This window comes from Ambystoma mexicanum, chromosome 3q (genome assembly GCF_040938575.1).
Source record: "Ambystoma mexicanum isolate Mex_15411 chromosome 3q, UKY_AmexF1_1, whole genome shotgun sequence".
Taxonomy (NCBI): Eukaryota; Metazoa; Chordata; class Amphibia; order Caudata; family Ambystomatidae; genus Ambystoma; species Ambystoma mexicanum.
In genome coordinates this window covers 733,093,264-733,119,371 of record NC_090926.1, presented here as the reverse complement: position 1 = coordinate 733,119,371, position 26,108 = coordinate 733,093,264, and the positions used below count along the sequence as shown (strand labels likewise).

The 26,108-nt window shown below is 47.9% G+C and overlaps 1 protein-coding gene across 4 annotated transcripts in view; it reads right to left on the bottom strand.

The window, feature by feature from the left end:
- Positions 1–26,108, bottom strand: part of MXRA7 (matrix remodeling associated 7) — a 309,537-nt gene that overhangs the window by 135,316 nt on the left and 148,113 nt on the right. For all 4 annotated transcript variants that reach the window (XM_069654665.1, XM_069654667.1, XM_069654668.1 and 1 more), the window contains exon 2: positions 9,395–9,455. In XM_069654665.1, coding sequence (XP_069510766.1) covers positions 9,395–9,455 — 61 coding nt within the window. The remainder of the gene's footprint in view (positions 1–9,394; positions 9,456–26,108) is intronic.

Sequence of the window (26,108 nt, the reverse complement as noted above, 5' to 3'; positions counted from 1 at the left end):
AACCAGAGCCAGCTGAGGTCATTGCCCATCACATGGGACCACGTGTCAGAGACGCAATGCACCTGGTGGTATGAGGACTTGTGTCGAGTTACGAATGCGCTCCATACCTTGAGCAGCTGATATTATTCCGAGGACATTTAAGCATTTCCGACATATTATCATGTTTGTAGCGTGCACATCGGGAAATTAATTGGCAAATGATATTCAGCAATAGAATGAAGGCTACCTTGCCCCTAAAGTGAACCGTACATGAGGCTGGCGTGGTTGCAATTCAACAAAGGGGACCGGAGTGAGGCGGGTTGGCTGCAGAGTAGAAAAGTGTTCAGGAAACAGAGCAATCTGTGGATTGTGTGCTTAACTTGGACCAAGGCCCACACATCGAAGTTAAGCCGCTTTTCTGGCCATGATCACAAACTGCTGCAATTGGAGCAGCACAATAGGAGACTGGCCTACAGAGAGAGAAGTGGGCGGATGTCCCAGCAGGCTGAAGCGTTTGTAAGGCTGGGCAGATTGGGTGGCTTGGCTTTCTCATGCCCGATCTATCAAAATGCCAGGCCATGAAGGGTCTTGTGTGCATGAGAAGCCTGAGTTGGGAAAGCAAATTGTTGCGTAGGGGTCTTCAGGCTCCAGATTAGAGGAGTCTGGTTTCAAGACCCACATAAGAGGCATTCACTGCACTTTAAACATCTCCCCAAGTCTCTACTGCAAGTCATTTAGGAGCTCTAAAGTCACACACAATCTAGTTTCCTTTGCTAGGACCCATGGCAAGGCTTGCAACAACATATTGTGCATTTTGAAGTTGTAAAATCAATGTTTTAGGGCAGATAAGATACAAGAAGGTATCGTAATGCAGTTGTAAATTAAAGGACGCCCCTGAAACCACCTCCGTTAGTGGAGCAAGGATGAACTAAATAATCCTGTCCAATCTATGAGAGTGAAAAATCACATTATTAATTGGGAAATCCGTCTTTTTTTAAATAAACTAATACCAGAGAGACAGGAGAGAAAAAGGGAAGTCCCAATCCTTTAGTTAACGGGATAGGACAGCAAGGATAACCTCACTCTTGGAGGCATTAAGCTGAAGCTGACTTTCCATTTCCCACTTCTCGACCACCCTTTGAAGGCTGTCATACCAGTTGAGCAAAGTGTCCACCTGTAGAAACACGTGGGAGTCAAGATCATATTCCCATAGTATCCAGAAGAAGTGCTGGATTTAAATGTTAAAAGCATGGGTGCCCGTGAAGACACCTGAGGTATTCTGCAATTGGTAGTTGGGTGACATTTACCAAGACAGAGAAGCTCTACCCTATTGCCCAGAAGGGATGAAAGCCAGGGCAAACTCATTCTACCGGCTCTGGCCTCCGATATTAAGCAATCGGGCATCATTCCTGATTCAAAGCATCGAATGCCACACTGAACTCAAACAGGAAAGCAAAACAAATGAACCCAGAGCAGCCAGTTTGAAGTATTGCATGCCAGACATACGTTGGGTGAAAGCCAGACCGGTTGGAGTCATGTCGATTGTGCTGGTCCAGGGAGGGCTGGAGATAGCTATACACTACCTTCACAGTGATTTGGCATTACTGGAAGAAGGACCGCAGGCTCGTAGTTAGAAGATCAACTGGGGTTCACAGAGGGATTCTACAAATGCGGTTCAATTTTTAAAGGGATAATGGCTTTTAGCGGATGGTTAGGCTGGCATTTATAATTTTGGTAATAGCAGTGGCATACAATTAGAAGAATCCAGGATTGTTTTTTAGTCTGTAAAAGCGAGGTCTATTTTTGCTTGCAATTCATAGAAAACTCTTAGTGGTCAATTTAAGGTTGGGTTTGGGGATGTCACATTTAGCAGGGTGAGTAGCTGTACAGAGGATTTACGGTTGGGTTTGGGGGTGTCACATTTAGCAGGGTGAGTAGCTGTACAGGGGATTTACGGTTGGGTTTGGGGGTGTCACATTTAGCAGTGTGAGTGGCTGTACCAAGGATTTAATATTAGATTAAGGGGCACCACATTTAGCATGGAGAGTGGCTCTTGTGTTATGTTGTGACCACCCTTAACCTGCAGAGTTCCTTCCCGCCCCCAATCAAAGTGTCAGAATTCTTAAGAATTGACTACTGTTGAACTCGTCGTGAAGAAGCGAGTTCTTCATACCAATGGGATTCTCAGGGGTACGATAGGACAGACTGAGAAACCAATTGGTCGCAAGATGTTATGGACACATTGGAAACCCTGGATGGTTGTAGGAAAAAACGACTGGTTACCAACTGTATCAAGCAGTATTAAACAGATACCAAAATTAGTCAGGACACCAACCTGAGCAGGAATGCAGAGTATGCCAAAGAATTGCAGTACAAAATCAGTCATCAAGGAGGATGGGTTCTGTAGACAATAAGGAATAGTTTTAGTGTCAAAAAGGACTATAATGAAAGATAGAAAGGAAAAAGGATGGAAACTCTTACCAATGTGCGTAAGATAGGAGTTGTTACCGGATGGTGCCTTGTCCGTGTCACTTCTTGGAAAGCAGAATCCAATTCGGTGAAAATGGGCTCAGATGAACCTATCCCAACGGCACAAGGACGCCTAAGGTGCCAAGGCAGTCTCTAGTCCAGCACCAATTCCTATACCCGCCGGCACGAGGACGCCTAAGGTGCCAAGGCAGTCTCTAGTCCAGCACCAATTCCTATACCCGCCGGCACAAGGACACCTAACACCTCAACCTGAGGCAAGCGGTTATTTAAGATGACAGGAGCAAGAACTGTGACAGGTATAGAAGCAAGCGGAAAAAAACAGAGTCCCAGAAAAGGTAGAAAATACAGAAGCAAGAGTGCACCAGTCAAGGAAGCAGTCAGGAAACCAGCCGAGGTCACGATAATAGTTCCAGGCAGAAACACAAGGTCACTAAGCAAGCCAATCCAAGAACGGTCCGAGCGTGTGTCCCAAGAGAAACAGCAATGCGAGGGCAATCCAAGCGAATAAAGCAGGATACAGGCCGAGGTCAAAATAACAAGAAATCCAACCAAGAAAACGCTGCTGTCGAAAAGAACGATCAGAAGCGCTGAATGGAAGTGGAGGAGGAGTTAAATACCGAAGTTCCGGCAATATTCCGATCACGTGATCCGAAACATGCTGAATCAAGTGGGACGCGACGTGTCCATTGCCCCAGTCACCATGGTAACCTCCAAACACAGCGCCAGTAATGCCAGCCATGATGGGAGCGTCTATCCACGCTGCCTCGCGGACAACACACAGACTTCTGCAGCTTTCTGCCAGCCAACACTGTCCGCTGCTGCCTGCAAGGTGAGGGGCTCAAAGAGGGCACGTTGCGAGTCAGAGTTTGCGTTCTGACACAAAGAGCCCAGCAATACTCGCTTAAGTTTTCCTCCTGTGCCCACAGCGAGCCAAGAACCAGGCCAGGGTATAGGAAATATATTTGTATTTATTGGAATGAGAGATAATGGAGATCTCACTAAAACCACACACGCCACCTTCTTCGTGGCTCACAATTAACTTCGTGTTACACAAAAAATCACACTAGTTGGTTGGCAAAAACACAAATCACAATATTTTACTTTATGCCAATTTCACTTCCAGAAATAATCAACACTGGTCCATGAACAAAGGAAATTTACGTAGGTAGTACTGCGCAATTTCGATTTTCCTCCATGCTTAGAAGGCTAGCAGTTTGGTTTATAGAATGGTACAAGTGCATATGGCAGTTATGATTTCACCCACACCTTTGGTTTAAAATAAATGCAGGGTGATTTAGTGGTTTGTTTTCAGACCCCCTCACTGAAAGGTCTGTGTTGGGGAAGTTGGACAGTAACAATTTGGATGATTTTAGAATTCTGGATTTTAGACCCCCTCCACTTACAGTCCTGTGTTGGGGAAATTGGACAGAAAAAATTGGGATGATTTGAGAATTTTGGATTTCAAACCCGCCTCCACTTAAAGGCCTGTGTTGGGGAAGCTGGACAGAAAAAGAAAGTTGGGATGATTTGAGAATTTCGGAGTTCAGATTCCCCTCTACTTACAGACCTGTATTGGGGAAGCTGGACAGAACAGAATTGGGATGATTTGAGAATTTTGGATGTCAGACTCACCCTCCACTTAAAGGCCTATGTTGAGGAAGCTGGACAGAAAAAAGATGATTTGAGAATTTTGGAATGAAGCCCCCGCCACCACTTAAATGCCTGTGTTCGGGAAGCTTATCAGAACAAATTGGGATGATTTGAGATTTTTGGACTTCAGACCCTGCTCCACTTAAAGTCATGTGTTGGGGAAGCTGGGCATAAAGAATTGGGATGATTTCAGAATTTTGGATTTCAGAACCCCCTCTACTTAAAGGCCTGTGTTGGCGAAGCTGGACAGAAAGAAAATTGGGATGATTTGCGAATTTTGAATTTCAGATCCCCCCCCCCACTTAAAGGCCTGTGTTGGGGAAGTTGGGCCATAAGATTACCCAATTAAATTACAGTCTACAGTTTTCAGTGCACACTGGGAAGGAGTTTTGTTAATTTCAAATTTTAACAAAAATCACCCCATGGTGTTCTGCTGAGGGGAATTAATTAAATTAATATTTTTAGTTAAATAGGCTAAGGATCTACACAGTATTGCCCTCTTTCCCCACCCACTAAAAAGGGAAAGGATTTCAGGCAAGCAGATTCTCATACCTTGGTTTCAATTAGCTCAATTCTACTTAAATTGAAAGCCTCTGTTTAAAGTTCAGGAAATCCAGCTGCATTTCAGGACCCTCTTCGAGGACTGGTCAGGGGTCTGGTCCCACCACTCTCAAGGATGGTCCCCAGCTTTCTAGGGCCCCATCAGCTTTTTTTTAGGTCTCCCCAGCAATAGACAGCTCCATCCACATACAATCTCAGCAATCCTTTCTGGTGTTTCCTTGTGATTGTCAGATGGTAATTTTCTCTCCCTTTCGTCATAGTTCATCCACTTTATATACTAGTGATGACACCATCAATATTACAAAACTGGGCGATGCCCTGCAAGAATTATCGCAACCAGGATTGGACAGTAACCCTTCTCTACACCTCCAAGTCCATCCTCTCTCTAAGGATTGGTTTAGGAGTCTGGAGCAGACATATGGCAATTCCCATTTGCAATCCCCTTTTGTTTTCATGTCAAGTTTTAATAGTTATGCATATGCAACTTACTCTGCACATTCCTAATTTTGCACCCCACCAGTTCACAAACTCTCAAATTTGGAACACATTCAGAGCAGCCAGGAACACCTTTTAGCTGTGGATGAATTTTATATCAACAACATTGCTTGGAAAGTATCTAAAAAATGAAACACGTGTAATCAGTGCGACTTCTGGGCCTGGCATCCTGTCTTCTTATCTGAAGCGAACCACCTTTTGATCTGAAAAGCTTCTATTTTCCTGTATTTTTTCAGAGCTCTGCCTTGATTGTAGGACCTGTTTTCACACCTCCCCCCTACATTCCGGTTATGAACCAGCTAGGCCACCTACCCTGCCCAGCGGGGAAGTCCTTTGTGAATTTGCTCAGAGACTCACCATTGGTGCTTTGCTGAAAGGGGCTCACATATTGCATTTTCTAACATCAGTCTTGATTCTTTGACATATGGTGTGTTTTACTCATAAGGGTTCACTTTTCATTTGCAGTGAAAGTACAGGGCATTTTCTTTCAGTTATTAATAAAATACACTTTTAATCATCTGCTTTTCATTTTTCTGCTTAAAAGTGGGTCTGAATTGTCACAGTGTACTGCCTTTTGATGGTTGGCAGTTTGAGTGAAAATGCTACATTTATTTCTCAGCCAGTAATATGATGAGCTTTTCCAATGTGCACTTGGATCACATTTTTGTTTCAGCTTTCTCTGGAGTTCAACTGCAGAAAGACACCCACATAGCCTGCCTAAATATGCCCCTTTTCAGCATGCAGGTTTCTGAATGCTGCCAGGTCATTTCCCCAGTGGGCCCTTCAGTTCCGTTGGTTTGGGGCCTTTGATTACACTTCAAACTCTGCAGACGAATCAAGATTATATTTGGTGGTATCAGATTTATCATGGTGAGTGGCTCTACAGAGGATTTAATATTCGATTCGGGGGCATCACATTTAGCATAGGGAGTGTCTCTGCAGATGATTTAAGATTAGATTTGGTGGTATCACATTTAGCATGGTGAGTGGCTCTATTGAGGATTTATTATTAGATTTGGGGTGTCACATTTAGTAGGGTGAATGGTTTGGAGAGGATTTAAGGTTAGATTCAGGAGTACCACATTTAGAAGGGCGAGTGGCTCTACAAAGCATTTAAGATAAGATTTAGTGGTATCACATTCAGCATAGTGAGTGGTTCTACAGAGGATTTACTATTCGATTCAGGGGCATCACATTTAGCATGGAGAGGGGTTCTACAGATGATTTAAGATTAGATTTGGTGGTATCACATTTAGCAGGACTAGTTACTGTTAATGTTAAAGGATATTTGTACCGTGCACTATAACCACTGGAGTGGTCCCCTGGCGCTCTGGCGGCTCTGAAAAAAAGGGGATTTAAGAATAGGGTCGGGGGTATTACATTTAGCAGGGTGAGTGGCTCTACAAAGCACATAAGAATAGATTAGGTGGTATCAAGTTTAGCAGGGCAAGTGGCTCGACATAGGATTTAAGATTCGATTGGGTTGTGTCATATTTAGCAGGATGAATGTGTTTAGAGAGGATTAAAGGTTAGATTCAGGATTATCACATTTAGCAGGGTGAGTGGCTCTACAAAGAATTTAAGATTAGATCTGGGGCATCAATTAAGCAGGGCGAGTGGCTCGACAGAGGATTTAGGGGTGTTGGGTGTGCTTCTGTGCACTTTCACTTGTTGCAGAATAGCAAATAAGGGAAGAGGAAGATCATCTGCTCAGGATCTCACCATTTTGTTCAAGGAGAAAACCGGCCACTTGTCCACTAGGCCTTCAGGGGAGATGGGTCAGCTGCTAGAAGGCACTCATTCTTTCCCATCCTCACACACCCACTACATGTATTTTTGGGCCTCATCCCTTTCTCCCAAAACGCAGCTATATTTATACTGGGCGCGAACCGTGCCATGCACCCTGAGCACAGTGCATTGTTCTGGGACCCGCCCCACACCCAGCTGGCACAGAGCACTGGGCTCTGCAAAAGGAATGCCCACGCTGATGCATTCCACGTGCCTGCCTATTCTTTCCAGGGTGTTTGCCAGCCAGGCGCTCAAGATCAGATTTAAAGCCACAGCTACCTCAGTCACAGAGATATTGAGCACTGACTCCCTCTTCATGGGTTCCTACTTCAATTCATTTCTGGCCCTGTTATCACTGTTGCACACAAGGGTATGAGGTATTTGCCTCCCTCCGGAAATGTGAAGCATGGCAAGAACTGCAAAGACTCCCTCGGCCAGATCCTAGCCACCAGGTGGATTCAGCTCCCTCCCAACTAGGTAACATTAACTGCTTTACCTTGATCTTATATATGTATATATTTTCACTACAGGGCCAGAATCTCTCCCCTCACAACTCCCCCCATAGATATGAGCCAGTAGCCGAGGTTTACCTCTTCCCAGGTGGATACAGTGCATTATCAGTGCATATTTTACAGAAGGAATTCAAAAAAACCTAATAGTCATGTAAACTGTTGAGCTACTTTGCACATTTCAGCAACGGGCCTGTCATTGAACTATGCCCCACAATCCCATATGGGTTAGAGGCCTTGGCCATGAGAGACCCGCGGTGGTTAGAGGGGGTGGAATCCCGTTTTTGGAAAACGGTATTGGGCCTAGCAAGTTCCACTTGGATCGAGTATTTACGACTCGAATTAGGTCTTTTGTCAGTGAGAGCACAACTTCTGTCTCGCAGGAGAGCTCTCATGCTAAAGGCAAAGACAGCTCCTATTTGTCCCCTTTTGGACAATTTGGGTTTGACCTACGACCTTGGCCTTTCTGGGATGGGCACTTCTCCTCAAGTGAAACTCTTTGGCGACCTCTGTTCTGTAATTGATTGGTTTCCAGACTTTGGTCGTTGTTCTGCGTTTTCAACGCTAAAAGGGGCCTTTTCACGAAGGCTGGCGAAATGGGATTGGCTGAGTAACTACGATCACCATAGCACACTTAAGGGCTATGCTAGTGTAGCATCTGTGGTGCACCGCTTTATGAAACCCGAAAGGTATCGCTTGCTCTGTCCTGACCCTGCTGCTCACAACTTCGGTTAAGACTCCGAACAAACCAGCTACCAATCCTGGCGTTCTGAGGCCCGAAGCGGAACATCCCACCAGAGGACGGAATTCTGCTGCAGAATGTGTAGAGTTCGATCTAATCAGGAGTCAGCCAGACATGTCCTGACGGGGTGCCCGGAAATGGGTGCACTCCATATGGTGCTGCTGGGCTCCTTTGTACACGAATCTAACTCCATAAAATCTGCCGATTTCTGGGTTTCTGTCTGAACAGGGACTCTATGAAAGTCCCTTTGGCCTTATTCAGGGTTTGGCAAAGAATTCTCCCCCTTCTGAATAAGTGTAATCTGGGGTTGGTAAATCATTAAAGCTAGTCTCTTCGCTGTTAGTAAAAGAATTAAAACGATCACTTTAAAACAGTTTTGAAAGAAACAACAGGTGTGTTCCCCCTAGATATTAATTGACTGTATGAATTGATTGTATGAATGAACTTGGTATTTTTTTGTAAATAGGCAATCTTATGGTAACTCTTTGTATTTGTATCTGTATTCTCTTCTGATACTAAATATGTCTTTTAATAATTAAAGTGTGTGAGATTGCAAAGGTTCTGTAAAGAACTATGTACAATTAGATTAAATAAAAATAAATAAATAATAATGATATGGTTATGTTTTACCAGCTTATAAAGAATTCCGGTTCGGATGGGTTTTTACCAGGGGCGTTGCTAGGGGGGGGTAAGGGGGCTATAGCCCCTGATCTTTTGGTTGTAGCCCCGGATAGAATCTCAGGAGCTACAGCCAAAAGACCAGCTAGCCCCCAGTCCCAACAGTTCCGACAGCAGCTTAGCCCCAGGTCTTTTCCAGACCTAGCAACTCCCCTGGTTTTTACCAACAAAAAAATAATACGTGAGTGGCTGTGTTGCAACTTGCAGCATGCTCTCTGCCTCCCTTTCAATCTGCAGGTCTTGGGCGGCGAGTGGTATGCACGCCAAACCCCTCCATTCCGCAAACTGAAAGCGAACAAAGGAGCGCATTCATATTGTGTGAACAGCCACAGGCAGTGAAAACATAACTGCTCCCCCAATTCACAGGTCGGTAGCCAAGGCAGCAATAGGCAATAGCATTCCCCATAACATCACACAGCTTGTAAGTGAGGGAAGCACACTTTTGAATATATTCCTCTTTAGGCACACCCAAGCACACCCTTCCCTACACCCCAGCACTTACCTCCGTCATTGGGAGAGTCCTCCTTCACAAACAGCTCACGTGCTCGCTCGTCTTCTGCCTCCTGTAAAACAAACACATTCACGTTGTCAACTGTGGACCAGTCCGCCCGAAAACGTTCTCACATTTAATGCAGTTGTGCCAACTTTTACCACAGTAAGGCACACCAGCCATTGTTGCATTGGCGCGAGCGTTAGGCTAATTATACCAATCATTTTATCCGCACAAGTCTTGTTATAATTGCCTGTTGTCCCAAAATTGCATTGGTTGAAGCGTTATTGCCTGATATATTTTGCAACCTAGGTATATGAACAGCTCTAGTTGTGTAGTCCCTTTTTAATTTGTGACCCTCTGGCACCCCATAACTTCCTTACAGCATCGGTCAGAGTTATGTCCACCTTACATTGATTGGACGTGTCCCTCCAATCAGAAGGAGCTGCAGATACCCCATGTCAAATTGAGGTTTTAGTATTATTTAAGTAGGTACTTTTTATAGTGCTGACAAGTAGAGCACTTACAGAGTGACGTACTGAAAACATACAGAAATCAGCAGCAGGGCTGCCAGAGTGATTAACAGTGTTCTTCCATGCATTAATACCTTACAGACACCAGAGTGATGGCCAGCACCCAATGCATCTAGTCTGCCTGCTGTCCCACATTCTCCAGAAAACTAGTTGAGCACACTTTGTCAAACTTCAGTTTTGCTAACGCCACCCCCAAGATGGACAAATATGTCACACGTGGGTCGTCCCATGACTGATGTGACCAGAGACCAAAGCTACACCTCCCTGATGAATCCCAATGAGGCCGAAACATGTCTGGTTGTTTGTGGTCTTGTGCAGGAGGGATGTGACCTAGTAGTTAGGGCTACACTCCCCCTTTTAAGGTGGGTCCAAGCATATGTTCTTTGTCCTTCTGTTATGGCATGGCAAGCGGAAAACAGGTGGTTTGGAGGTTTGCCCAGATTAATGCCAGTGTTTATGCTTAATTCAAAACCTTGCAGCTATCAACCTTCTGTTTTGCCTACGAGAACATGTAGGGCCCAATTCACAGAAGCAATTTATAATGGCAAAACCCCATTGGAAAACGCTCTGTGAATCAGGGCGTTAGTCTCCATCCTTACCCTGGCTGCCTAGTGTGAGTCAGATTGTAACCTTTTGGAAGTTCTTTGCTCCACTTTCACAATCAGTAGATTGTCATTCTTAACATCTATATTCTGCCTTATACCCCTCACCAGAGTCATGCCAATTGCTGGCTGAGTAACCACACGTCATCACTGAACCCTCTTAATGCCTGGCACATGCTTTCACACACAGATGTGTTTGTCCCTGGGAAGCCTTCACTGAGTCTCTGTCGTGTGTCCTGCATGCCTGGTACCACGTCTAAACGAGGCCTGTTTGAGTACCACTTTGAGACAAATGGACTTCTGCCCTGCAGGAGTGCAAGGATGAGTAGAGGCTAAAACGCCCACTCAGCACTTACACTTCTACCAAGAGGCAACACAATCATAAAGGTAAAACAGGTAAAGTTAAGGGATATGCTTCTTTTGCCTTTTGTGGTAACGTGGTCCGAGGGAAGGTTATACACTTAAGAGGGGTGTGAATGTGGTTCAGTAGCAACCCAAACAGCAAAGAATCAGTCCTAAATAAAGGAATGTCCAATTAAGGTTCTATAAACATGTATCCACTTTAATTAAACACACCATGTAGAATAAAAACTAACTAGAAAAACACTACACAAAGATCACAGAATAAGCAAATATAGAAGATGCAGCACTCTGGGTAATGAATCGGGGTGAAAGGCAAGCAAAAGCAACAATGTTCTTGCAAAACGATATGTACTTGTGAGCACGGGTGTTGCAAGATCTGGAAAAGATCCAGGGCTATGCTAATTTTGGGACTGTCGGGACTGGGAGCTAGCTATCCTTTTCGGTTGTAATCCCTGCACTTCTATCTGGGGCTACAACCAAAAGACCTCGGCTATAACCTCCTTAACCCGCCCTAGCAACGTCTCTGCTTGTAAGTAAAGGGGGTTCAAAGTGACCTAACCAGTCTCTGCAGCCCACAAAGGGACCAAGGGGGCAGTTAGCAGTCAATAGTACCTACTTTACAGTTCTTGGTGGTTCAGCAGCACCCAACCAGACTTCTAGATCAGGAGAGCAAAAAGCAGCAACGGAGGGTCCTACTGATTTAAATGTGGTGAAACGTTTTTGAAGCACGCTCCAAGCGGTTCAATGGTGAAAATCACTAGAATCCCGGGTATCTTGGCTCTCAGGTTGCCATGAGTCCCAATCGAGGGGCTCAGGGACAAGATGAGACATTTACTCCTGCTCCACGCACAGGGGAGGCTGGCACACAACTGCAGGTGTCCTCCAACACAGTGAGGTCTTGGGTACCGCTGTGGCTGGCTTAGAGGCAGTCTTGCTCCAGCAGCAGGTCACTTCTTAGGTTGCTGTATGTCCCCTCCAGATACACAGGGACAAGATGGGTCCTTGTTCTCGGTCTCTCAAACACAGGGTCTGGCAAACAACTGCAGGGGTCCTCTAACATGGTGAGGTCCTGGGTACCGCTGTGGCTGGCAGAGAGGCTGGTCCTGTTCCAGCAGCAGATCCGCCCCAATGGTCCCTGAGGATGGTCAGGGGACAGAGCAGGTCTCTGCCTTGGAACACCTGCCTTTGCCTCCCAACTGGTGGAATATAGAGAGGACTGCTCTCTCAGCAGGGTCCAACTAAATATTCAGGATGATTCCAGATGATTCAAAGAAGTGTTGGGGGACCCCTTCTTTTATAGAGAAAAGGATCCAGGCTATAGGGATCCAATTCCTGCTCTTGAAATGAGTGGACATTTCCCTCATGATGTCACGCTCAAGGTGCTTTGCTCCAGAGGAAGTGTAGAGGACAGGAAAGAGAGGTAGAGAGAATCAAGATGGCAGAAACTTCCAAAATCTGTACAGATCCCTTTCTGGCTATCTCAGCTCCTCACCTGCCTTTCTCAACAGGATCAAAAGGCCTTTAGAAATGCAGCCCCTGGTGTGAGGCCTGGCTTTCTGTGAATTAGTGTGCCTCTTGGTTTCTGTTCCCATGCTAGGGTTTTATGGAGTGGCTGTCTTGGGGGCAAGGGTGTTACCTAACTAAGGGAAAAAACCCTCCAGTCCAGTCCTCCTGACAGTGGACAGGGGTAGGCTTTGTGTGAGAGGAATACACATAAACCTTCCAGAGCTAAACTGGGCACACAGGACTGACACATGTGCAAAATCAATTTACTGTGGTTGCGATAACTTCGAAAGATGCTGGTCACCATAACCTAACTCAGGTCTGGCTTATATTTACAGTTATATGTGCTACCAGGACATCTTCATGGTTATGTCGTTTTTGGAATAGGGGTGCATATTTTAAATGCATTCTATGTGCTGCAGAGACTTGGGTATCACTGCAGCTGTCAGGAGGGCACCTGTGGCCTCTGAACCTACTCTGTGCCACTGGTAGAGCAGGTGCTGAAAATAAGGATACTAATGCAACAAGGCACAAGTACACACTTTTGGCAAGGAGCTTATGAAAGGGGAATCTGATTAGCAGACTTCACTGATGAAAAGATAACATTGTACTCTAGAAATATGGTGCTCTTGTGCAAACATGCAGTTCTTAGTCTGTGGAGGAGAGAAGGCACAGAAGAGCATACTTTTGCAAATTCCTCTTGAATAAGTCATCACGAGCAAGGTTGTCAGTGGGAGGACTATTTATTGTTAAACAATGCCTGTGTTCATCACAGTGACCCACACAAATCCAAAACCCCACTCTCCACTGCTCCCATCCAGCTCTATGAACCTAACTATTCATCATTCATCCGCGCTACATTCATCACGATCATTGGGATGGACAAGAGCGCACACAGCGGAGGAACATGAATGCAGTGTTAAGAGACACTGAAGGCCCACTACAGGCATTCCAAAACAAGTGAAAGGGGGTCACAGTGTACCCCCTTTTCCTTTTCCCCCCACCAGAAAAAGAGGTTTAACATGATAGGACAGACACCAGAGTTAGACTGCTCCACTCAGTCATTTTGGAATTTACCTGTGAGCTGCTGCTTCGAGCAAGCCCTTTACCTTACTTGTTTAACTGATGCAACTATGACATTAGTTAAATGTACTTATGGTGGTGGACTGAGTGATGGAATGCTCCTGCAGCTTAGCAGCTAACCCGCCATATCAGTCTTCCATTGCATGGCATTAACAACTTTTGACTGCATAGATGGGCAGAGGTAGGGGGGAGACTGTCAGGATTTGTTGTGCAAATCCCTCTCTCTCTCTCTCTCCCTCTCTCTGCCTCTCTTTCTGCCTCTCTTTATCTCTCTCTTTCTTTCTCTCTCTCGCTCTCTCTCTCTGCCTCCTTTTCTGCCTTTTTTTATCTCTCTCTCTCTGTCTCTCTCTCTCTCCCTCTCTCTGTCTCTCGTGTCCAATGAGATATTCTCCAGCTTCCTCTTCCTCCAGCCTTTTCCACAACCTCTGTCTGAACTCTTCAGGCATTTGGAGCCGTGGGTGGCTTTCCGTAATGGGTGACGGGAATTCGTCCCACAACCTTTGCCCATTATGGATGAGCCAAAGCCAGCCCAGTGAAAGCGCTCCAGGGCTGGCTCCAGGGCTGACAAAGCGAAATGTGGTTTTCCTCTGACAGTTTACATTCTCCAGCGCAGATGCCCAATGGGCCATGCAAGGCCCACGATGCTTTGCTTTCCCAGCTGTGCATGGCCCTTTGGGGATTCAAGCTGGGAACTGCAGGCCTAAATGTGTCTAGGAGGTGATCCTGGGCCTCTCCAGGCAGGTAGGATTCCTTGGGCAGTCTCCAGTATGCGCTCCAGCTCCTTCACACATACCCTCAGGAACCAGGAAGCTCTCTCTGCTTCCTGGTTCCTGTTGATGATACACAGGAGCCGAAAAGGCCATTGTCACAGGTGATGTCCAGACCGGGGCTGCAGGTAAGGAAAGACCTTTTTTACTTCATGTATTAATGTAATTGTGTATGTATGCATGCATGTGAGTTTTTGTATCTGTAAGGGTGCACCAGAGAATGAGAGACTGTCTATTGCATGTGCGTGTGAGTGAATGGGAGAAATTAATGGATGTTTGGTTGCGTGTGTGAATGAGAGGAATGAAAGAATGAATGTGTAGGAAAGCACGCATGTGTGCCGGGGAGTGGGTCTCTGATTTTGCGCTGCGGGGAGGGTTATTTGTGCAGTGGCGGCCAGGTCATGGCATTTTGTACTGGCAATCAAAGATAAAGCAAACATTATAAGCGTTATTATGTGACAAGACTGGCCTATGTTCGTGGTCCAGTCTTGAAATATTGTCTTATTGTGATATGGCATAATTTAATTGGCATCACATGATAGGTTTTGTTGCCTAGTAAGACTGACCTACCTTGGTGGGCCAGCCTGGATATATTTTCCTACTGTGGCATGGCATTTTTAAAAGGGCATGGACAGTAATGCAAACATGATAAGTGTATTATGTGGCTAAACTGGAGAACTTTGGTGAAATCAGTCTGGATACATTGACTGATGTGGCATTGTATTTTGTTGCTGGCATCAAGGGTAGGCTAGATTGGCCTGCACTCGTGCACCAGTCTTGACATGTTTTCTTATTGTGGAGCTACTAGCAAATATTGGCAGAGCCAGCATGGACATGTTTTCTTATAGTATCATTACTGCAATTATGCACAAAGCAAACAAGAGAATGCAGGCAAAGGTTGGTGAAGCCAGCATGGAAATGTATGGACACAGCCAGTATGAACATGTTTTTATACAGGGATATGTAGTGGGAAAATGCATCGGCCCTGTGCACTGTTGGTAACTTGCATCTATTGAGGGTTTTCAGGAGTTATCCAGGAGTGTTGTGACTTCCCTGCGCAGCTTCTCCCAGACCGTTTTCCTCCCTCAGCTATACGCACTTTCATATTTTCCATCCCTGTGCAGCTCTCCATCCTTGCTCCCTTCCATGCAGAGAGGCCTTTTTCTGCTTACATTTGCAGCGGAGGGCCTGGGTGGTGTGACGGTGGGCACCGTGCATGGTGCGGCTGAGGCAATGCGTGTGTGGCTGAGGGGATACAGATCGCGCTGCTGGTATTCAGGTTTTCAGCAACGGTGTGCAGAGTGTGAGTGAGCGAGAGCAGGCGCCTTAGGGCTCAAAGTGCAGAAAACTGGGCTAGAAAACAGCAATATACCAAAATATGGCGAGCTAATTAATGTAGATGCAGCGCGTGAAAATATACTTGCTGGGAGCCCACGGAATACCGACCCAGATATCTTCATGTTAAACACTGGAGGTGCCCGACAGTCAGACCAAGCATCAAGGTGTATAGACGGATGAGGAAGGTCGGTTACACAGTACGCACCTATGACACCACGGTCACATTGTTAGAGCACCAAATGGGCACTATTCGTTTGGCTATAAAAGTGTGTCTTGCACAGGGAGAGGTATGCAGCAGGCCACCTGTGAAGGTTATCAGCCTCCCAGATTCTTCTGACACTCCCTATACCACCCTTCCACATCTCGAGCTGCTGCACGGTCTCGAACCACTCCTGGTACCGAGCTCAACACTTAGCAGGTAATGGGCATGTGGGGCATGGGTGGGTGCTGAATGGTAGTGTCAGAACTAACTCTGGAACATTGAACAGTGCCTGCGTACTGAGATGCGCCACTGGCATACAGCGAATCCCCAGCAAACGCTCATAGCACTACTAGCATCTCAGGCCTCCCCGGCCCATCCAGCAACACAATCAGCCCAGCTGAGCAGCAACACGATCAACCCAACTGAGCAGCAACATGATCAGCCCAGCTGAGCAGCAACACGATCAACCCAACTGAGCAGCAGCAACACGATCAGCCCAGCAGAGCAGCAACACGATCAACCCAACTGAGCAGCAACACGATCAGCCCAGCTGAGCAGCAACAGATCAACCCAACTGAGCAGCAACACGATCAACCCAACTGAGCAGCAACACGATCAGCCCAGCTGAGCAGCAACACGATCAACCCAACTGAGCAGCAACACGATCAGCCCAGCTGAGCAGCAACACGATCAGCCCAGCTGAGCAGCAACACGATCAACCCAACTGAGCAGCAACACGATCAGCCCAGCTGAGCAGCAACACGATCAGCCCAGCTGAGCAGCAACACGATCGACCCAGCTGAGCAGCAACACGATCAGCCCAGCTGAGCAGCAACACGATCAACCCAACTGAGCAGCAACACGATCAGCCCAGCTGAGCAGCAACACGATCAGCCCAGCTGGGCAGCAACACATTCAACCCAACTGAGCAGCAACACGATCAGCCCAGCTGAGCAGCAACACGATCAACCCAACTGAGCAGCAACACGATCAGCCCAGCTGTGCAGCAACACGATCAGCCCAGCTGAGCAGCAACACGATCAACCCAACTGGGCAGCAACACGATCAGCCCAGCTGAGCAGCAACACGATCAGCCCAGCTGGGCAGCAACACATTCAACCCAACTGAGCAGCAACACGATCAGCCCAGCTGAGCAGCAACACGATCAGCCCAGCTGAGCAGCAACACGATCAGCCCAGCTGAGCAGCAACACGATCGACCCAGCTGAGCAGCAACACGATCAGCCTAGCTGAGCAGCAACACGATCAACCCAACTGAGCAGCAACACGATCAGCCCAGCTGAGCAGCAACACGATCAGCCCAGCTGGGCAGCAACACATTCAACCCAACTGAGCAGCAACACGATCAGCCCAGCTGAGCAGCAACACGATCAACCCAACTGAGCAGCAACACGATCAGCCCAGCTGAGCAGCAACACGATCAACCCAACTGAGCAGCAACACGATCAGCCCAGCTGAGCAGCAACACGATCAGCCCAGCTGAGCAGCAACACGATCGACCCAGCTGAGCAGCAACACGATCAGCCCAGCTGAGCAGCAACACGATCAACCCAACTGAGCAGCAACACGATCAGCCCAGCTGAGCAGCAACACGATCAGCCCAGCTGGGCAGCAACACATTCAACCCAACTGAGCAGCAACACGATCAGACCAGCTGAGCAGCAACACGATCAACCCAACTGAGCAGCAACACGATCAGCCCAGCTGTGCAGCAACACGATCAGCCCAGCTGAGCAGCAACACGATCAACCCAACTGGGCAGCAACACGATCAGCCCAGCTGAGCAGCAACACGATCAGCCCAGCTGGGCAGCAACACATTCAACCCAACTGAGCAGCAACACAATCAGCCCAGCTGAGCAGCAACACGATCAGCCCAGCTGAGCAGCAACACTTCAACCTGGTATATTGCAGCAGCATGTTGTGTTGTGTTATCTTATGAATTATTTTAGAGTGCAAACTATCACAAGCAAGGGCATCATGGCACTAGAGATCAGACTAAGAGGAAGCATAAAGCAAGTTAAGCAGGACCGCCAACCCACCTTAGGCCGCAAAGAGAACGTTTTTCAGAGAGCAGCGAAAGACCATTTGATTGTCTAGAGCACAGAGCCTGGGAGGCAAACTGTTCCAAAGCGAGGATGCAGTCACTGAAAAGGAGCGCTCCTCCCCCAAGCGAGAGCGCTTAAACCGAGGAACCACAATGCGGCAGCTAGTAGCAGGCTGGAGCGGGCATACAGGTATATACCGCCTAAACTTCAGCTGCAGATACTCCGGCCCTGTACCAACAAGGGCCCGGTGGACCAGGCAAAGTGCCTTAAACTTCACACGCTGGGCCACCGGGAGCCAATGTAACTGTCGTAGGATGGCTGAGGCGGACGCAAGGCGAGGAGCTCATACGGCCATGCGAGCTGCTGAATTCTTGAATGATCTGAAGCCGCTGAAGCAGATAGGTGGGTTGCGCCAAATGGAGAGAATTGCAATAGTCCATACAACCCACGACTAGCGAGGAAACAACCAGAGGGTGAAGGTGAACAGGAAGGAAAGGGAGGACTTTACGAAGCACCTTAAGTTTAAACTGGGTGGCTTCGCAGACTGCACTGACCTGATCAGCCATGGAAAGCAAAGCCGACAGCATAACCCCCAGATCTTTCACAGTGGATGATGGTCTGGGCAGAGGGCCCATTTCTGTGGGCCAAAACTCAGAGGACCGGGGTGAGGCCCTGGGCAAAGTCCCACAACCAGAAACTCAGTTTTCTCACAGTTTAGGCGAAGCCAATTGCAACCCATCCAATCATGGATCGCCTGAAGACATACCCGGCAGCAAGACGCTGAGGTGGAACAGGCTAGATCAAGATGCACCACAATTTGTGTGTGATCAGCATAAGAATAGCATAAAAACCCCAACGAGAGAATGAGCTGAATAATTGGGTGGATGTAAATATTAAAGAGTAATGGAGAAAGAGCCAACCCCTGAGTAACCCCACAGGTGAAGGAAAGAGGAGAGGACATAAAAGGTGACAGAGAAAGAGACTGCGAGCGCTGCAGCAGGAAGGAACAGAACCAGTCTAGTAACCTGCCCATGATCACCACAGCCGAGAGACTGTTGATCAAGATCTTGTGGTCAATAGTATCAAATGCTGTGGACAGATCTAAAAGAATGAAGGCCCTGACGCCCCCCTGGTCCTCGAGCTGGACTATGTCGTCCACTACAGACACAAAGACAGATTCGCTGGGTCCAGGACCGCAGAGCATCACAGCTACATTGAGCAGCAGCTTAGCCTATTTGAGCAGCATCCCTGGAAGGCAGGCACACTGAGGAACACTCTCACATTTTAATTCGGATGGTATTTTTTATCTGACACAGAAACTTTGATTGCATCTTACGGGAACAGCGATGGGGAGTATATTACCTTCTACTGTATTTAAATGTGGTGTTATTTCTCCAGGCTCAGGGTTTATGATGGGCATGGAGTATCTGAAAGGCATTATTTGTCTATTACACATCTACATGTCCCTTCCACTGTACTATTTTTCGGATGGGCACAATGATTTCATTGCTCCTGCAAAGCAATAATGCTCGTGGATACGTTGGTGTCAAGTATTATTACTTTATTGTATTTTATTTTGACATTTATATAGCACACTGAACCCTGAGGTATATGAGTGCTCTAAGCTTAAGAAAGTGGTTACAATAATTACAAAGTGCAGAAGTGTTGAAGTACACACATTGGAAAAGCCAGTGCAGTGCGCTGAACATTCCCTTAAACAGCAGGTGGGTTTGTTTGGGGGTTTGGATTGCACGTGGGAGGGGGTGTGGTGATGTGGTTTGTGGGGTGCAGGGCAGGCCAGCAGAGAACATAGTTCCATTCCTTCTTTTTGTACGCTTCCACCACTGGTGTTTTATTTACCCAGTCCAGTCCTGAGGGACAGTACTACAACGTGTGAGCCACGCCCGTCCTCAGAACTCTAGGGGGTGCTCAAATAAAGAATAAGATCCATAGCACTGGAACCAGGCAGGGTGCCCAGGGTGCCCAGGAGGATAGGGCAGAAAGCAAGGAGCCACAGCATGACCATGTCATAACGTGCAAAGCGCACATTCACCCCTGAAGGAGCATCTTGGTGCTAATAACAGATGTCCATTGTTACCCAACATAATGGTACTCATTTTATCACCTTTGAAGGATGAAGGGCTGAGTGGACCTGCTGGGATTTGAAACTGTGACCATGCAGTCGAACACTGGCCGTAGTGGATGCATGAATCCAGTGAGCCACAGAACCGGCTTGAACACAAGCAAGGGCTTTAAGCATACTTCAACACACCCCCGTTTGAGGGTTTTCACTCACTTTTGAATCCGCTCAAGAATCACTGCAAACCATGTATCTGCAGAGAATTCCATGAGGTCACCCTTTCAGCAAACCTTCATAAATTCCCCAAACCCCGTCAACTGAGTCCACAGAGGCCACCAGATCACGCCTTCAAACTTCAGACGTCCCACTCCGTGGATAGTCAGTGTCTGCCTGGGTGTGCGTTGTGCTAGAGGCATTGCAAATCTGCCCCAATGGTCTGAGTGGAGGAGAGGGCCAGGAGAATTCAAGAGTGCAGTGGGCCCGCTATCGGTACTTGAGATCCCATTCCAGATATTTTGAGTGCCTTCTGGACAATTGGGCCTCATTATGAGTTAGCCGGTCCGGATTCAACAGTGCCGGTAAAACCGTGCTGGCACCGTTTTCCGGACCGGCTAACTCCGAGTTGTGTGGCCGTGTGGCGTTACGCCCACCAGGTCAGACCTGGCGGGTGTACCGCCACCGGCCGCACTCGGACGTGGAAACACTGGCACCAATTCTGCATGGTGCCAGTATTTCCACTGCCCCCATTCCCATAGAGTCCTATGGGACTACCCGGGAATGGGGAGTAATGGAATGCCGGCTCCGGAATTACTAGACCACCAGGGCTGTAATGCCCGTTAAGTCCAGCAATTCCAGAGCTGGTAATTCTTTCCAGGTCCAGCGGCAACCTGCCGGTTTTTCCGGCACGGTTACCACCAGACTTGAAATGAGCCCCAATGTGCTCACAAAAAGGATGCCTGCCTGCCGCAAGGGGCAAACTATGGGTTGGCAAAAGGAGTAGGAGCCAGGCAGGGACAGTGAAGATGAGTGGTGGGGGTGGGAGGAGCACCAAGCACCGGGGATCAGTGGTGCCACGTAAAGGGTCGCCTTGAAAATGTAGGGCAGTGATGGGTCATTGGCACGAGGTGTGTAAGAGGCAAAGGGTATGAACAGATTGGAGTTTGGGGGCCGCCCCCCTCAGTAAAGATGGGTGCAGGGGGGTCTCTGGGCTGCACCCCTGAAAAAATAATGGGTTGGGATCAGAAAAGAGATTTGGCAGCCCCCCGCCACCACCCCAGGAGCACGAAAGGCAGTAGCGAGTGGCACGACATCGGCTGCATAAAAGATAGCAAAGGGGGCATTTCCAAAGCAGCATTAAATAGAAGGGGACAGAAAAATGTGCTCAAAGACAGAGAACCTGAGATCCATGTGTGATGGCAAGATGAAGGGCAAGACAGGGGACAAGGAGAAACTCAGCAGCAGTCCTGTAATGAGACGCACACACAAACGGAACAGGAGGGTGTGGGGAGAATGACATATGTTATGTTATGTTATCAGTACTTGTATAGCGCAGTGTCACCAACGGAATTGGTCCACAGGCGCTCTGCCAGATCTGTAAACAGGAAGGGTGGGGGTAGGGTTAGTCGGGAGGAGGGGAGAACGAGAGTGGGAGATGTGGTGTGCTGTTGGCTGCTTCAGCTCGGTATACACCGAGTGCTAGGCTTTGGTGCTAGTATCGGATCGGATGAAGGCCTCGAGTGCTGTGGGTGAAGTTTATGTGTTGTTGATGCCGTGTGGTAAAGTGCGCATGCGGATTGCTGGGAGAGAGAGATGGTTGTGTGGTTTTGTGTGGGTTTAAGTAAGCAGAAGATTGAGGGTTGGGTTAGTGGGGTCTGTATCCAGGTTCAGGTACTTAGGATTCCGTTAGAGTTGTATACCTGTGGGTTTGGATGTTGCTGTGGGTTCGGATGTTGCTGGTTCCTGGTGGCCGACTCGATTTGGTGGTGTTGCGCTGGTTCAACTGTATCCTATTGAGTATAGTATGGATTGGTGGATGCGTCTAAACCTAATCTTCAGGTGTGGGACTGGGTGGGTGATATCTATTCTTAGGTGATCTAGTGTGACCCTGGTCGGTTAAGGATTTGAGTGGCTCAGGGTTGCAGTCATGTTGAAGTGTTGTCCTAGTCTTGGTGAGCATGTGTATTCAGACGTTCGTATCCTTCTGTCGTGACTGATTCTTTGATTTCCGTGGGGTGAACATCCTTGAGACTGTTGTTTAGTTGTAGTTTGTGTGGTGGGGCATTGTGCTTCCCGCTTTGTATTGGTGGGCCGTGTGTAGTGATGAAACATTCTGTTTCTCACCCATTGCCTTGGGCCCGTGATGCAGTGCTTCCTTTCCCTCTCTATGATTTGTTCTAAGGGCTGATGGGGAAGGTCATAGTTAGGTCCATGTCAGAACAGAGAAGTGTTTGCAGCAACAGGGCACCAACTGCACTGGACTAGAATCCAAAAGCACTCAGAGTTCATGCCTTTGGAGAGAGGCCAAAGAATGGATGCTTGGGTAAACCCCACAACCTCAATGTGAGGCATCCTGAAAGAGAACAAGATGCAATTGACTAGTCGTTGCCTGTCTGGAGCATGACTGTGCAATTCCCATAAATGCCTCCAGTCTTAATTAAGGGTGGGGTTGATATTGTTAAGACGGATTTCTGAACTCTGTCCTGGTGGCGCAGAAGTTCAGAAGGCCAACCTAATTACTTGGAACAGGGTAACCTCTGGACGAGCCAGACCAATCAAGTTAGCGATCGCGGCGGTCAAGACTAGGTCTCAAGAGGGGTGAGGGTGACTGAAAGCCCGCAATGAGCACACAAAGCAAGAGCGCTTACAAACTACTCCAAACAGTTGTTATATCAAAAATATATACACATTTATTTTAAGGCCTTTAAAACAATGACCGTAGCGAGAAAATCACAATATCACAATATTAAACCAACACATACCATATCAACACAATATATATACAAATACGACAGTCTTAAGCATTAGAGGCACGAAATGTGTAGTCCACCTGCCAGGGAAGGAAAACAGGCAGTGCGATAATGCTTTAGACTCAGTTCGCCTTCAGAGGCACCTAACTAGATGGAAGTCCGAGCCCTGCGAAGAGTGGAGCCTTGTGCTCAAAGTACCTGCCACGCCGGTGCCAACGGGCAAAAGGGGAAGCTCTTCGGAGGAAGTCAGGCAGTTCGGGTTAGTGCACAGCAGAAGGAGAACAGGTTCCGCAACTCAAGCGCAGCCTCCACAGCGGGCAGAAGCAGAGCGCGAGTACAGCCAAAAGGGTGCTGTTTTTACACAGCAGGGAAAAGCAATGGGATACTGCAGGAGGGCGACCAGATCCTAGCTAAACTACTCACCGGTCCCCGAAGCAAGCAGACCCAGGCTTCTCCACGTAGATTCAGCAGCTGGCAGGTTCGGAAGAGCAGGGAACGCCTCGTAGCCGTGTAGAGCAAAAAGACGTCCCAATCGACGAAACCAGCACAGTTTGTTGCCGCAGCAGGACAACGGAGCGGCCGTGTGTATTCAAGCCAAATGTACACTCCTCCCTTCCGACTTGGGAACGCCAAGTGTACGAAGCGTGGGAGAGTGACCAGGACTCGAAATACAACACAACCTGGCGGCGGTTACAGAGCAGGACTCCCTTGTAAGCTGGTCAGTCAACTGGATGGCCCAGAGACACTTCCGAAGGCTTACTTGGCAGGAGATGATGAAGTCGCCGGGAATAGCTGTTCCTGCTATTCCAAAGGTCGAAGCACCAGTACAGGCCTTCTGGTTCGATCAAAGGAGGAAAGGGTTTCACAGGACGACAGCAGTGCAAAGGAGGATTCCTTCAGCGGGTCACCAGCGATTCCTCGGTCCAGCCTCTTGGTTGCAGGATACTTGGCTCCTGTATTCCTTCGTTCGTGAGAACTCAGGAGATCGACATGGTAGTGGTGTTTCCAGCCCCCTCTTATCCACGGTTCCCTTCGCGCCAAAACGGAGGGGAGCCAATGGGAGATCCGCTCATCAACACACATACCATACGTGGACCAATCACGGACCACGGTGGTCCCAGGCATTCACACCACCCTAGACTCTCTGGCACCCAGGATGTGTATTGGGACCAGACATCCCAGCCCACACCCTGGAGGCACACAAACGACATGTAGAAGCCCACGAAAGCAACCACGTTTCGCGGGAAAGTACATGCCCAAATAAGGAAGGCCCCGGGTCGCCCGACCTGGGGAAGGTGAAGGGAGCAAGACGGTCAGTGGACAGGACAAAGGAGCCTCGTGGTCTGGCCATTTTGGGAGCCAGGCCACCATTTTGGGTTCAGTGCGAAAAACGTGCTCAGAACGCCAAAAGGAGCTCAAAGTAAACAAAACGATCGCTGCCACCATTCCAGTCCCTGAATGACTTGCACCGATCAAAATACCATCCTAAAAGAGTATCTAGGGCCTGTAGAAGGCTAGAGACCAAAGAGAGCTGTAACTTAGCTTACAGTGCCCTCTTGTGTCATGTTGCACTAAAGCCGCAACACGATAAAAGAAACTACGGGAAACAGCGTTCCCCGGTACTGACTGTCTTAAGGGCATGTCAGTTTCCCCGTAAGAAAAGAGCGAAAGCCCAGAGGAGTGCGGCAGAAGGCTGCACTTCTCTGGCAAAGTCAAGAACAAGGTGAAAACAACAGCAAAAAGTTTAGGGGTTGCCACATGGAAGGAAAATTCCCTACAATTATGAAATCTTTCCTAACAGATATGGATCTAGATCAATGTGCCAATCTAAAGCCATTCAGTTCGAGAGGCTATATTGACAGCCTCCATGTCTGTCAATGTACAGATCTGAATTCTGTTTCTTTGTTAAATCCTTCATCCATTTCCAGTCGTATTTGACCTCTCTTCTATGTGTCTGAGGCAAGGGCTTAACTCAACAAGTTATTTTATAGGCTAAGGGCTCAATTCATGCAAAAGAGCGCATTTGTCCCGCAAAGGCAGCGCACTTTGAACGACACTGCGCACAGACAAAAAAGGTGCCCTCCGTATTCATGGAAGTTTCTGCGCAAAGTAACCGTATACGCACCTTTCAACCGGAACGTCCTTGACGCACTCCCATGCAAAGCAAAAACAGCCAGAACAGCTACCTTTGCGTGCTTCCCAGGTGCAAATACACGCACTCTTTAAACATTGCATTGGGTTCCCTGCAGGCGGGGCTGCATCTCGCGGGCCTTAACTGTTACTGCACCCCGACAACATGCATACAATGTATCGTAACTTGGGTAAAACTCGAAAGTGTTCTTATGCCTGCCTTCGGGTAGCGGAGAGATGGAGGGATTTGCGTGGGGAATTTCGCAGGCAAGAGGTTGCGCAGTCACATCCATGAATACGATTTGTCATGCGCATTTGTGGGCATGCTATAGACTGCCTGCAGCCTGTACCTCATAACGCCCACTTTTTCCCTTGTTCTTCCCCAGATTCCGAATTCCGCCCCCTACTCCGGCCTCTGCGCATGCCTCACCACACTCTGCGAGGTGTCTCATGCAAGGCAGTCGACCGCTCGCAGAGACGTGGCAAGCCTGCGCGAAGTCCCAGCAAAGTTACGAAAAAGTGCTGCGCAGTCGATTCCATGAATCGGCGAACAGGGTTTCACACACAAATCCTTGTTTTTCCACGTGAATAATTCCATGAATCGGCAACTAAATAAACAGAGCCCATTCGTTCTGCATGTGACCAGTTCTATTTTCTCTGAGTGAATCCTCGGATGCCCATCATTCCCAAAGGCTAATTTCCCAGTCTCTGCAGAAAATCCAGAGACTCATATTTTCTGTAAATGGCAGATTCCCCATCCCTGCATGAACCCTTCCTTCCTAGGGTCAACAGTTTCCCTAGATATGTGCACTCATAGAACCAAGTTTACTTGTTTTATGTCCGTGGCTGACTCCCCAAGACGTGTCTTTGCTACAGATGGCACATTGTCTGCCCCTGGTTGAAGACACAAAACAGAATGTTCCTCTGAGTGACATGTTTTATATCTGTGGGTGAGTGAATCCCAGAATCCATCCTTCCTACAGGTGACTGGGTGGGTGATATCTATTCTTAGGTGATCTAGTGTGACCCTGGTCGGTTAAGGATTTGAGTGGCTCAGGGTTGCGGTCATGTTGAAGTGTTGTCCTAGTGAAT